The 13596-nt window shown below is 41.6% G+C and overlaps 1 protein-coding gene across 2 annotated transcripts in view; it reads left to right on the top strand.

Annotated features, from left to right (window-relative positions):
• The window catches only part of LOC139467013 (SET and MYND domain-containing protein 4-like), a 34737-nt gene extending 25463 nt beyond the window's left edge, over positions 1–9274 (top strand). For both annotated transcript variants that reach the window (XM_071248721.1, XM_071248722.1), the window contains exons 12-17: positions 206–486; positions 2376–2449; positions 3314–3432; positions 5921–6083; positions 6276–6389; positions 8550–9274. In XM_071248721.1, coding sequence (XP_071104822.1) covers positions 206–486; positions 2376–2449; positions 3314–3432; positions 5921–6083; positions 6276–6389; positions 8550–8824 — 1026 coding nt within the window. In that variant the 3' untranslated portion in view covers positions 8825–9274. The remainder of the gene's footprint in view (positions 1–205; positions 487–2375; positions 2450–3313; positions 3433–5920; positions 6084–6275; positions 6390–8549) is intronic.
• Positions 9275–13596: the final 4322 nt, after the last annotated feature.

Below are 13596 nucleotides of genomic sequence, written 5' to 3'. Positions count from 1 at the left end.
AAGGTGACTAAATATCAAAGCTGACAGCAGAGTATCTTGAGTGTCTGTTGACATGTCAGGCTTTTACATAGCCAGATGAGCTACAGTGCTGTCTTCTTCCATAATAAATGAATTGCCATCATGGCAAATATTTTGAAAGTGAATTCATGTCAGTACTCTCCAGAAAAAAAGTAACTTTGGTATCTGCTTGAATTTGTTGTTGCAGACAGCATACTTACTTATCCGGGTATTGGTTGATGCGGGGTGGTTCCCTCACGGCGCTCCCCAGGCGGACCAGCTGACCGACGACATGATGCGTATAGGCAGCTGTCTACTGCGGCACATCCTGCAGCTGGTGTGCAACGCACACGCCATTACGGAGCTGCAGGTGTCTCAAGTTGCTGACAGTGACCTGGTGGACAGCAAGAGCCAGGTCCGTGTCGCCACAGCAATATATCCCACAGCAAGCTTGATGAACCACTCGTGCGATTCCACCATCATCTCAAGGTCAGTGGGAGACAAGGCTCCAGTGATTGCTCTTCAGGTTATGCAACAACAGATTACAATTGGAACTCTTTAGACTGGTGGCATATTCAAAAAATGTGATCATACCTTGCTCGCATTAATAAAGTCGTGTGGAAACAATGGCATATATAACAAAGCTCACAATCTAACTGGGGTGGTCGGGTAGCCTAGTGGTTAAAGCGTTCTCTCATCACGCCGAAGACCCGGGTTCAAATCCCGACATGGGTACAATGTGTGAAGCACATTTCTGGTGTCCCCATCCGTGATATTGCTGGAATATTGCTAAAAGCGGCGTAAAACCAAACTCACTCAATCACAACGTAACTGAGCACTTCATATAGACATTGCTCCTCACCAAGCTCTGCGTCAAGTATTGTCAATTTGTTTACACAAGTGTAGGTGGGGTTGTGCGCAGACAGGATGCAGGTTGCATTGCAATGGGGATACCAGGTATATATCAACGGAAGTCGAACAAACACCCTGGAACATACTTGAAACTAAGTAGACATGTTCATGAGAACATAAGGACACATCACATGCAGTGATCACACTGATGTCATCATAGAAATAAACAGAACTCATGTATTCAGCAAATACATTCAAGGATGTTATTTGTTACAATAACTATGTATACATATGCTTCTGTATACATGCATTATGAGTCATACACATCAAGACGAGCCTACCCTGTTGTGGCACTCCCTGGATTCACCCAGTACTGATCTGATCTGAATGACAGTGGTCACTGCATCTAAATACAAATACAAACATACTACTTCAGACAACAAGTAGTGTAGTGTAGAAAACAAATATTGTGTAATACTCATAACATATACCATGGGAACTTCACATTATTCATAAACACGTACACAGTAGGTTAATATGCGCTCGCTCGATCACTCTTGAATGTAGTATATAATTCCTGCATGCTATGGAGTGCTGTAGCAGCACATGGTATTGTTTATATTACAGCAGTGCCACACCCACTGTGCGTGAACTACGTCATGCGTGACGTCACCAGTGTATGTGGAAGATGCCATCCTAGTAAATGATTGAACAGGTTTTACAGATTTTCGTTGTTATTGCTCCTGCCCTAAAAATACTACAACACACAGTAGGTTAATATGCACTTGCTTGCTCATTCTCAAATGAAAGATATAGAAGATATATACTGCTGGAATTACGTAAGCTATTTATAAATTTACTGATCTTGTTAAAACATCTGAATGACCATCTGCTCTGACCATGTAAATATTAAAATATATACCTATGACTTAATACACAAATAGATACAACAAAACAATGTGTATAAAATTTACTACTTATCTGTGAAAGAATCTCAGTGACCACACAAAATCGGGTTGTGGTCAGTCAAGGTGTAAAATGTGAAGTGCAGGTCAAATGCTGAGTGTTAGTTTGTATTTTGATCAAGGCCAATCAGAAACTACATGCTGGAGTCACCTAAGCTGCCCACAGCTGATAACAGTTAATTTAAAATAGAGCTGATTAAAGAAGACCCCACACAGGTCAAGTTATTATTCTGCTGAAAGCAAAGCTGTAGAGTACAGCAGCTATCCAGGTTTTTAACATTTAAAGCCACACAGTACAAGGTCAGTACATCATTTCAATATAAATTTGCAAAATAGAGGAAGTACACATACATAAACACTGCCTCACAAGTTGATGACAGCGTCTTTGTCCATGGTAATCTTGTCACATTATCTTACAATTACAAGCAAAACACTGCTCGTTGTGTACATGTCCAGTGAAGGAGGGTCCTGATTGCAGTATTAAGGTATTCTGCATTTAGGTACTCTGCAGTCCTTGAAGTAATATGAAGCATATGTCACTAGCTCTGTGTGTGATGTCAGCTTTCAGGGAGACATGCTGGTAGTCAGGGCAGTCAAGGACGTAGCTGCCGGTCAGGAGATCTTCAACTGTTACGGTAAGTAGCAAACTTTGTGTACAACACTTACAAATGTTTCTTGCATTTGTTTATTAAGACAATCATCTTTTTTATTTAGAGAATGTGCAGGCAGTCTGTAGTTGACTGTATTAAAATGTAGCACCTTGTTTCTCAGGTAAGACTTCCGCCTGTATTCTCCCGCCAAAATTTATATAATAAAAAGGATTGAGTCCCAATGCATAGGAGATGTGACTTTTGGAGGGGGGATATGGGTGGAAGTCTTTCCGTTTCCAAATGGAGTTTATGGTTCAACATCCAGGAACAGTATCACATGTCAGCATGTTCTGAGAAATGCTGAATAGATGAAAGTAAACTTTGTAAAGTTGTTCTTGACAATAAGGGGGCAAAGTGTTCATTTCTTTTTTTGTGCAAGACATTTTGAAAATTACGTGGCCATCTTTTGAAAAATAATATTATACTGCCACTGGCAATCAACTGAAAAAAGCTATTTAGCTATTAAACACAGCATGACTTTTTAGATATGTAAATATACCAGACATTAAACAAGCTTTTACCTTCTATACAAAAACTGTTCCTTAACCCAATACTGACTGATTTTTCACCAAACCTGCCATACCAGTATACATGCTTGATCACTGTATCTTTTATTTGTATTTGAGTGAAAAATATGTACTTAAGGAGGTTAAATTTTACTCATGTGATCTCACAGCATCTTCTGCCATCAACTATTGATGAATCTACATCTAGTTCATTTTGTTGGCAGCATAAACAAGTCAATATTGATCTGCTATGGCTCCTACAATGATGACCATTGCATATCACTTGAGCATACACCATGTGTGTTTGTATAATCGTAACAGATAATGTCTTTCCTGCTGACAGGGCCCCACTGCAAGCGTATGTGCCGTGGAGAGAGACAACAGGCCCTCAGGAGCCAGTACTTCTTCCACTGTCAGTGTCAGGCTTGTGTTGAGGACCAGCCGTCAGCACAGCAAGACGGGGTAAGCATTGGATGTGTGTAGTGTGAGCAGTCAGATGGATTAAGTACTGGATAAGTGTGTATTGTGAGCAGTCAGATGGGTTAAGTACTAGATAAGTGTGTATTGTGAGCAGTCAGATGAGTTAAGTACTAGATAAGTGTGTAGTGTGAGCAGTCAGATGAGTTAAGTACTGGATAAGTGTGTATTGTAAGCAGTCAGATGGATTAAGTACTGGATAAGTGTGTAGTGTGAGCAGTCAGATGGGTTAAGTACTAGATAAGTGTGTTGTGTGAGCAGTCATATGGGTTAAGTACTAGATAAGTGTGTATTGTGAGCAGTCAGATGGATTAAGTACTGGATAAGTGTGTAGTGTGAGCAGTCAGATGGGTGAAGTACTGGATAAGTGTGTAGTGTGAGCAGTCAGATAGATTAAGTACTGGATAAGTGTGTAGTGTGAGCAGTCAGATGAGTTAAGTACTGGATAAGTCTGTATTGTAAGCAGTCAGATTGGTTAAGTACTAGATAAGTGTGTATTGTGAGCAGTCAGATGGATTAAGTACTGGATAAGTGTGTAGTGTGAGCAGTCAGTCAGATGGGTTAAGTACTGGATAAGTGTGTAGTGTGAGCAGTCAGATGGGTTAATTACTGGATAAGTCTGTATTGTAAGCAGTCAGATGGGCTAAGTACTGGATAAGTGTGTAGTGTGAGCAGTCAGATGGGTTGAGTACTAGATAAGTGTGTAGTATGAGCAGTCAGATGAGTTAAGTACTGGATAAGTGTGTATTGTAAGCAGTCAGATGGGTTAAGTACTAGATAAGTGTGTAGTGTGAGCAGTCAGATGGATTAAGTACTGGATAAGTGTGTATTGTGAGCGGTCAGATGGGCTAAGTACTGGATAAGTGTGTATTGTGAGCAGTCAGATGGGCTAAGTACTGGATAAATGTGTATTGTGAGCAGTCAGATAGATTAAGTACTGGATAAGTGTGTAGTGTGAGCAGTCAGATGAGTTAAGTACTGGATAAGTGTGTATTGTAAGCAGTCAGATGGATTAAGTACTGGATAAGTGTGTAGTGTGAGCGGTCAGATGGGCTAAGTACTGGATAAGTGTGTAGTGTGAGCAGTCAGATGGGTTAAGTACTAGATAAGTGTGTAGTGTGAGCAGTCAGATGGGTTAAGTACTAGATAAGTGTGTAGTGTGAGCAGTCAGATGGGCTAAGTACTGGATAAGTGTGTAGTGTGAGCAGTCAGATGGGTTAAGTACTGGATAAGTGTGTACTGTGAGCAATCAGATGGGTGAAGTACTGGATATATGTGTAGTGTGAGCAGTCAGATGGGTTAAGTACTAGATAAGTGTGTTGTGTGAGCAGTCAGATGGGTTAAGTACTGGATAAGTGTGTACTGTGAGCAATCAGATGGGTGAAGTACTGGATAAGTGTGTAGTGAACAGTCAGATGGGTTAAGTACTGGATAAGTGTGTAGTGAGCAGTCAGATGGGTTAAGTACTGGATAAGTGTGTAGTGAACAGTCAGATGAGTTAAGTACTGGATAAGTGTGTAGTGAACAGTCAGATGGGTTAAGTACTGGATAAGTGTGTAGTGAGCAGTCAGATGAGTTAAGTACTGGATAAGTGTGTAGTGAACAGTCAGATGAGTTAAGTACTGGATAAGTGTGTAGTGAACAGTCAGATGGGTTAAGTACTGGATAAGTGTGTAGTGAACAGTCAGATGAGTTAAGTACTGGATAAGTGTGTAGTGAACAGTCAGATGGGTTAAGTACTGGATAAATGTGTAGTGTAAGTGTAAATAAGTGCTCCTGATGGATACAGAAGGCCTGTTAACCAGTGTTAACCATCTGACAGCACCCATGGTAACACCTAGATACTCCAGCTGTGAGACAAGTTGTTGCCCATGATCTGGTGGCAGTAGGCTTTTGCCAGGAAGGACAGTGGACATATAGGTTGTTATGTATAACTCTTGATGTATACTTGGCAGTGGAATAGTCACATCTATCAGTGAAATATGTCCTCTGTCTCAGTTGAGTGGTGATAAGCCGATGTTGTCTCTTGAGAGACGTAATATCACATATAGCCACCAGTTCAAGGCCACTCGTCATGGCTTGAGGTTAGGATCGCTGAAGTGGCACTGCCACATCATTGTTAGAAGAGACCACTTGGTGTTGGTTAAAACAAACTTGGCACTTGATAATTGGCAGTTTGGCCTGTTTTAGAATACACTTCCATAATTTTCCATTCATCTCTTAAGTTGGAATTATTTTCTGTCATGTATGTGAACCTAACGGAAGTGGTTTGGTCCCAAACTGGTTATTGTTCGAGCACTTTGTTTGAGGAGTAATGTCATAGAATTCTATGATAAACAGAATGTTTAATGATTGTTGCCAAATGCACTGTTTTTCTAATCCAGTGGCATTGTTAGAACTGATATTTTAGCAAGACACTCTGTAATGTTTCATGAAGGTTGTGAAGGTGTTGACAGTAGTAATGTGAATATAGTTACAGGTCCTGACGTGTCCAGCTTGTAGAGTGGAGCTGGTCAGTGCCTCAACTCCATGTCCAGTCTGCCACTACGACACTGAGAGGCTGGTCTCCGACACCAGACAGGCTGACCACCTCTTCCAACAAGGGCTTGACCGGCTTCAACAGATGGATATTGCAGGTACCTCTCCATCCATACTTAGACCCTGACACAATATACTCTTCTGACAAGTATATCATGGCAGATGGATGTTGCAGGTAGCTCTCCATCAATACTATGATATAGATACAATATACTCCTGTAAGACAGAATTGCTCTTATTGGTTTCCCTTGTGGCTATAATGTGACAATGTGAGAGTTTTCTCCTTGTAGGTGCTATAGTGAGTTTCACACGGTGTGTTGAACTGAGGGAGAGATGCATGGACAGGCACCAGACACCTCTCTGTGAGGCCCGGGATTGTCTGGCTAGATCTTATGCAATGACAGGTAAGTCACAAGTCACTTAGACGACTTTGAGCAGACATCATGTCTCACAGGGACTGCTGATTCTTACTGTCCAACATCTCTACAATATATCATCGCAGATCCTTCTATGGTTTGTATTGGAAGTGGCTACACAAGTCTACATGCCTGCTACAGTCTACTTGGTCTTATGAACCAGGCAAATCAGGCTTGATATGTCAATGTTCCAGATGTCCCGTTCAGGCTCCTGACTATATAAGAATTGGTCCTATATGCATGTATATTGACTGACTGTGTGTCATGGTGCTCCAGTGGCTGGTCATATATATGTATATTGACTCACAGTGTGTCATGGTGCTCCAGTGGCTGGTCATATATATGTATATTGACTGACTGTGTGTCATGGTGCTCCAGTGGCTGGTCATATATATGTATATTGACTGACTGTGTGTCATGGTGCTCCAGTGGCTGGTCATATATATGTATATTGACTGACTGTGTGCCATGGTGCTCCAGTGGCTGGTCATATATATGTTTATTGACTGACTGTGTGTCATGGTGCTCCAGTGGCTGGTCAGATATATGCATGTATACTGACTGACTGTGTGTCATGGTGCTCCAGTGGCTGGTCATATATATGTATATTGACTGACTGTGTGTCATGGTGCTCCAGTGGCTGGTCAGATATATATATGTATATTGACTGACTGTGTGTCATGGTGCTCCAGTGGCTGGTCAGATATATATATGTATATTGACTGACTGTGTGTCATGGTGCTCCAGTGGCTGGTCATATATATATATGCATGTATACTGACCGGCTGTGTGTCATGGTGCTTTAGTGGCTGGTCGTATATATATATGTATACTGACTGACTGTGTGTCATGGTGCTTTAGTGGCTGGTCGTATATATATATGTATACTGACTGACTGTGTGTCATGGTGCTCCAGTGGCTGGTCATATATATATATATGTATACTGACTGACTGTGTGTCATGGTGCTCCAGTGGCTGGTCATATATATGTATATTGACTGACTGTGTGTCATGGTGCTCCAGTGGCTGGTCGTATATATATATATGTATACCGACTGACTGTGTGTCATGGTGCTCCAGTGGCTGTTTATATATATGTATGTATACTGACTAACTGTGTGTCATGGTGCTCCAGTGGCTGGTTATATATATGCATGTATATTGACTGACTGTGTGTCATGGTGCTCCAGTGTCTGGTTGTATATATATATGTATATTGACCGACTATGTGTCATGGTGCTCCAGTGGCTGGTAGTATATATATGTAGGTAGTATATAAACTGTAGATATCGCTGCAATGAAATTGCATCACAATGCTTTGCAGACCATTGTGATGTCATTGGTTACCATGACGTCACAATCAAATGACATCACTAATGGCTCTGCTACTGAAGCTGTTAGCAGTACTTTTTACACTTAAGACACTGCTTATTATTGTCTACAAACTAAAAAAGTTGGAAGAAAGATGTTGAATGATAAATAAAATCTCACCCTCGGAGTTTTCCCACTTTTATCAACTCGTGTTGATATATTTGATATCAAAAGACACTCGGGTGAGATTCTCTATTTACACGACAGAACTGTGTATATGTAGATTTCTTGATTTTTACTTTTATCTTTCCTGTATCATGTAGCACTGTGAGGAGCCACTTGGTGGATGGAATCTGGCACTTTTTAAATGTACTTTGCCTGGTCCATATTACACTCAGCCAAGCATGACTGAATATTCAAAGTACAATGTAAACAAATCTCTACAACATACATCTTAATATAGGATTAAAGGAAGAAGCCACTTCTCGTGTGAAAATAGACTTACTTACTGACTGAATGTTGTGTATAGTTGTTGTGCATAGCTTCAGTCCGTTTATCTGATCCAGTCAAGTCTGTGGTGGATAGGATCTACACGGTCAGGGTAGGCTGACACAGCCTGGTCACACACCTGATTTTTATCAGTCATGGGAAACTGGGAGCTTCTCTGCCCCATGACCCCCAATTGGGCTGGAAATTATGAACTGTTTTGTATATTTGTATGGCTTTAATTCAGGTGGGACTGATAATTTCAAGATATAAATAGGGTAGCTGTTTATACATCACACACATATCCAGATACATTTGTGATTGATCCTTCTCCTTGTGTCCTATCCCAGGCCAGTTCAGCAGCGCAGCCAAGTACCTGGAGCTGAACCTGTCTGCCTCGGAGCTGAAGTACGGGCACTCCAGCATAGAGCTTGGCTATGAGCTGCAGAAGCTAGCACAGGTGCTCTTCAATGATAAACAAGTTGGCAAAGCACTCACTGTCATAGATAGAGCTCTCACTATACTCACCATTCACTTTGGGAAGAACTCTGGTAATAAAGACATGGAGGAGCTGGTGCAGATGAAGTCATGTCTGGTACAGTACCAAGCCACTATAGACACATGATGACGGGAAGATTAATATGAACACAATCTACTGGGCAGTGGGGCCAGCCAGTTTGTATAGAACTGAGCCTCTCTGATGAACTACTGTATACAAGGACATGTGTGTGTCACCACAGACAGACCCATCAGGCCTGCTGGACCTACCCTTCTGTCTGACATGGATCAATGACCAGGTCCTAGGTTGACCTCTACATGATAAACATGTTGATGTGAAGCTTGAGGATGAGAACATGTTTGTCAGTGGTTCCGAGGAGATGGGAAGATGTTTGGCGTGAATGATGAGAACGTTTGTCAGTGGTTCCATTGAGATGGGAAGATGTTTGGCATGAAAGATGAGAACATATTTGTCAGAGGCTCCCAAGATCTTTGACAAATAACAAACATTTTATTTACATGATCCTGTGGATTGGGTGATTTTACAACACAGAAATAAATAATGGAGTACTCACAATTTGTGTTTTGTATGACTTTCAGTGCCAGGTTCTGTACGTGAGAGATACGGCTGAGAATATGACATCGGTCAGGCTGAATGATTCAGAGGAACCTGACAACACTAAATGTATGCATCAACTCTCAGCTTCATTAAACAGCTGTTATCTGGGTGCTGTAGGGTGCAGCTTTTAGACAATGCTGAAGCATATTGGAACTTTATTGTCATTTTCGGTTTTGATAGGTCATTAATTTATCATTAGTTTATCATTGTGTTTCTAGTGAAGTTGAACAAGATTACAAACCTTTACACGACACTTTATTGTCCCACACTGACATAGGTATTGTCCAATATATGTATGCAGTAAACAGGAAGGTATATTAATGCCCTTAGTCACAGGTTTTGCAATGTCAAAATCACATTTGAGAGAGCCACAATACCTTTGAGGACATTTGGGTGTTGTCATCTATCAGCCACAGCAGCAACACAACTGTTAGATGTACTTCTGGTAAGTGGGTTGTTCTAGCAGAGCATCCCCAAGGGAAAAGATGCCCATCACCACATGCTTATCTTAGACCTGACAAACCTGAGGAAGGGTGGTCCTAATGCGTGTGTCATCATACCCTTGAGCATTGCTCATATCATCACCAGCTGGTTTGCTTGGCACGGCATCAGCTATGATCAGCCTGTCGAATGGCTGAAATATTGCTGTCTGAGGGGTGAAGCAGCAAATATTCACTGTCTACCTAAGCAGGTGGCTGCAGCTTTACTGATCAGTCCTAATGTGTTATCAAGGTTATTTGACCTTCTTTGAACCCCTCCATAATGGTTGATCTGTCACTACAAAGACAATTATATGTCATCGCAGAAGTTGCTGTTCTGGTTCAGGAGTACAGAGGTTTAGTTTCAAAATAGCTTTCAATGTAGCTATTCAGCAAGTGTCTGATAAATCATTGGGATCAAGTGGGATTCTGGAGTACCCCGCAGTGTAGTGAGAGTCGACAGATGAGGATCCATTAGTTACAATGAATGGTTGTCATCATACCACTGGCACTAGTCTGAGAATAAATTATAAACAGGACCCCAACACAAGTCTAGATTGATTCGGACTCGGGTCTGTCAAAACCACAAGCGAGATTGTAGATTGTTTTTATCAGTTAATCTTATTCTGTCCACTGGTGTCTACAGGTGATGTGGGTGAACTCTGCTGACACTACTCTCTTACACAGACACTAAAACAATATATCCAATACAGACCATGCAAGTCTGTGTACTAGTTGCCAAGTCTAGATTACTGCAGTTTCAGGTATGAAAATGAAGAGTGTCACTGGGCTCCTTTTTATTGTATTGCATAATTTAACATTTTCTTCTGTAAAGTATTTTCATTTCAGAGCTTTGTTTGTTTGTTGTGTAACGCCGCACTCAGCAATATCCCAGGTACAGTCCGTTTGACTCCAAATGAGAACGGTGAATTGCAAAATAACTCGAAATCCAGAAAAGTGTATGAAACTTCAATACGGCACTTGACCATGAATACCCTGTACCCAACAAAATCTGAATTTTGTTTATTTTAAGACCCATGACGGATGAAGTTCTTTAAGAAACTATCATGTAATTTTGTATAGAAATGTGCACATCACACGTAGGGGGGACAAACCGTGGAAGGCACAGCGCAAGCACGCATGCACTGCACGTTCTTTGGTAGGGGAAAGGACAGAGCGTTAGAGGGGCCGTCTCATGATAATTTCAGTCGCAATCTGACTCGCTCATGCCATAGATCTGGTGCCTGAACCGACTGCGACTATTATAGGTTGGACTGTTGCTGGCCGTAGTCCATCTCGTGACCAATAACGTGGCTCTATCTCGTCATCGACTGTGGCCACACAACGCCTCCATGTTTCTACTGTTACCCGACCAAGGGATTCCTTTACGAGTTGTTCAACGTCTCGTAATTTGAACGTGTTCGATCGTCCAACGTCACCCTTGACGATGCCCCATACCAACTCGATTGGATTCAGGTCGCAGTGATAAGGTGGCAGTCGTAAGACAGCGTGACCCTGGCCCTCGATGTAACAGTCAACTTTATACACGGGGTCAAGTGTCATAGTTTTGATGATTTCATAGAGCTGTGGTTTCGTCGCTCGAAAAGGAAAGGTAATGTTCCTCCGTTGCAGCCAAGTAACCATGGCTCCTTTACGGTTATTAGAGGTTGGAGTCTTGCTTTCTGGATCCTGCACACTATGATACGATGCATTGTCCATGACAATGAGAGACTTGGTAGGCGAAGCAGGGACTAATTTATCTTTCACCCACCCCAGAAATACATTGCCGTTCATTTCTGTGTGGTAGTCCCTGTTGTCTTTGGCCTTGGCTCTAAAGACGAGGTCACAGTCTGGGAGAAAACCCTGACTAGCAGAACCAACAAGGAGAACTATGAGTCTTTCACCCTTTCCCATTGATAACTTTCTACCAGACTCCATACAGTCACCACTGGGTACCTACCCACTGAGTGCTGGCTGTGTGTGACGCATTTGCCCATGTCTCATCTAAGAAGACGGGCTCATATCCTTCTTCACGTTTCTGCTTGATGGTACGAAGGTAATGTTTTCGGAGACGAACAATGTCAGACCGTTCACACAACACAGCCCTATTTTCTCCAGTTATCTTTTTGTATTTGTAACCAAATGTTATAGTTTGTACTTTGTAACACGTAAATCATGGTCAGTTTCAAGGTGTTTCTTCAAAATTCTTAGGGACAGGTACTTATTTTCTGAGTGCAGTTTAACAATTGCACGTCTGACTTGATCCCTCTGAAAACTGTCTAATTTATCAACCTTGCGTGGTTTTGACATGTTCCCTACCTCCTTGGCCTGACATATTTGTATCTCGTAGACTAACAACATTTTTAAGTTTCTGAGGGGACATACCAAGAGCTTTTGAAGCTCGTTTCAAGAATTTATTAATTGCATAAAAAGGCTTTGCTCTTTCTGCTTCACTTCTAAAGAAATCATACACATTCAACATCAACTGTTTAACATCTGCTGAGTAGCGCATCTTGTCATTGAATGAACACGGTCAATGTGTAGCACCAGACACCACATAAGCTATTATATGGTCTCTGGTAGCACGTGCAGACCGTGCTTGCGCTGTTCCTTCCACGGTTTGTCCCCCCTACGTGTCGTACACATTTCTATACAAAATTACATGATAGTTTCTTAAAGAACTTCATCCGTCATGGGTCTTAAATTAAACAGGATATTCATGGTCAAGTACCATATTGATGTTTCATACACTTTTCTGGATTTCGAGTTATTTTGCAATTCATTGTTCTCATTTGGAGTCAAATGGACTGTATATGACGACAGTCTGTAAATAATCGAGTCTGAACCAGACAATCCAGTGATTGACATCATGAGCATCGATCTACACAATTGGGATACAATGACATACATCAGCGAAGTCAGCGAGCCTGACCACCCCATCCTGCTGTTTGCCTCTTACAGCAAGCATGTGTTGCTGAAGACCTATTTTCTACCCAATTTACCACCCTCCCTTCTTTATTTAAGACCGCGTCTCTGGTCTAGTGGTAGAGCCTCGCCCCGAGAGCAAAAGGTCCGCGGTTCGATACTTGGCCGCATCATACCCAAAGACAAAGATACTTGTTACCCTGCCTGACGCTTGGCATTAAGGAGCTTAAACAAGGACCGGTCATTTCAAAGTCAGTATACTGTGTCTGAGTGGGGTATTCATGTTAAACTGCAGCATGGTATCTCAGTGGGCAAGCACTATAATATCAGCATTAGTCCGGACTAATACAAGCAGCTATACACACGCGCATGCACATCTATATATATAACTTTTTATGTGACCTTAAACCCCATTTCATCTTCACCCAGTCCATTGCAACGTACTATGAGCCTACATATCCATTGGCTCTCCATCTCACCGAGGCAAGGGAGTTTTTTTTACAAAATAGATCTTGATTATCGATCAGATCGTCCTCACTGGTCGCCCCCATTTTGTTTCAAGCAAATGCATGTGATATTAGAGATGGTATCTGATTGGTCAATAGGAGCGACACTGAAAATTCTGGAAAACAGATACTTCATATTTTTAGAAAAAAAGGAAATTGTCTGCCACAAAACAAAGATTACATTGTTTCAGGTTTTTTAAAGAAATGTTTTTAGATCATAGTTGTTATAAAATAAATATATGATCAGGTCTCAATAAAAAAAAATCCCACATTAAACTGACTCACTACTTCGGCGTCATCGTTATCTATGCGCACCGTGTTATCATGTCTATGTGTGCTGCTGATACTATGACCAGCAGATACCAGGCCA

Source organism: Haliotis cracherodii, unplaced genomic scaffold (assembly GCF_022045235.1).
Source record: "Haliotis cracherodii isolate W230 unplaced genomic scaffold, xgHalCrac1.p SCAF_19, whole genome shotgun sequence".
NCBI classification, from domain to species: domain Eukaryota; kingdom Metazoa; phylum Mollusca; class Gastropoda; order Lepetellida; family Haliotidae; genus Haliotis; species Haliotis cracherodii.
This window is presented reverse-complemented; position numbering and strand designations above follow the sequence as displayed.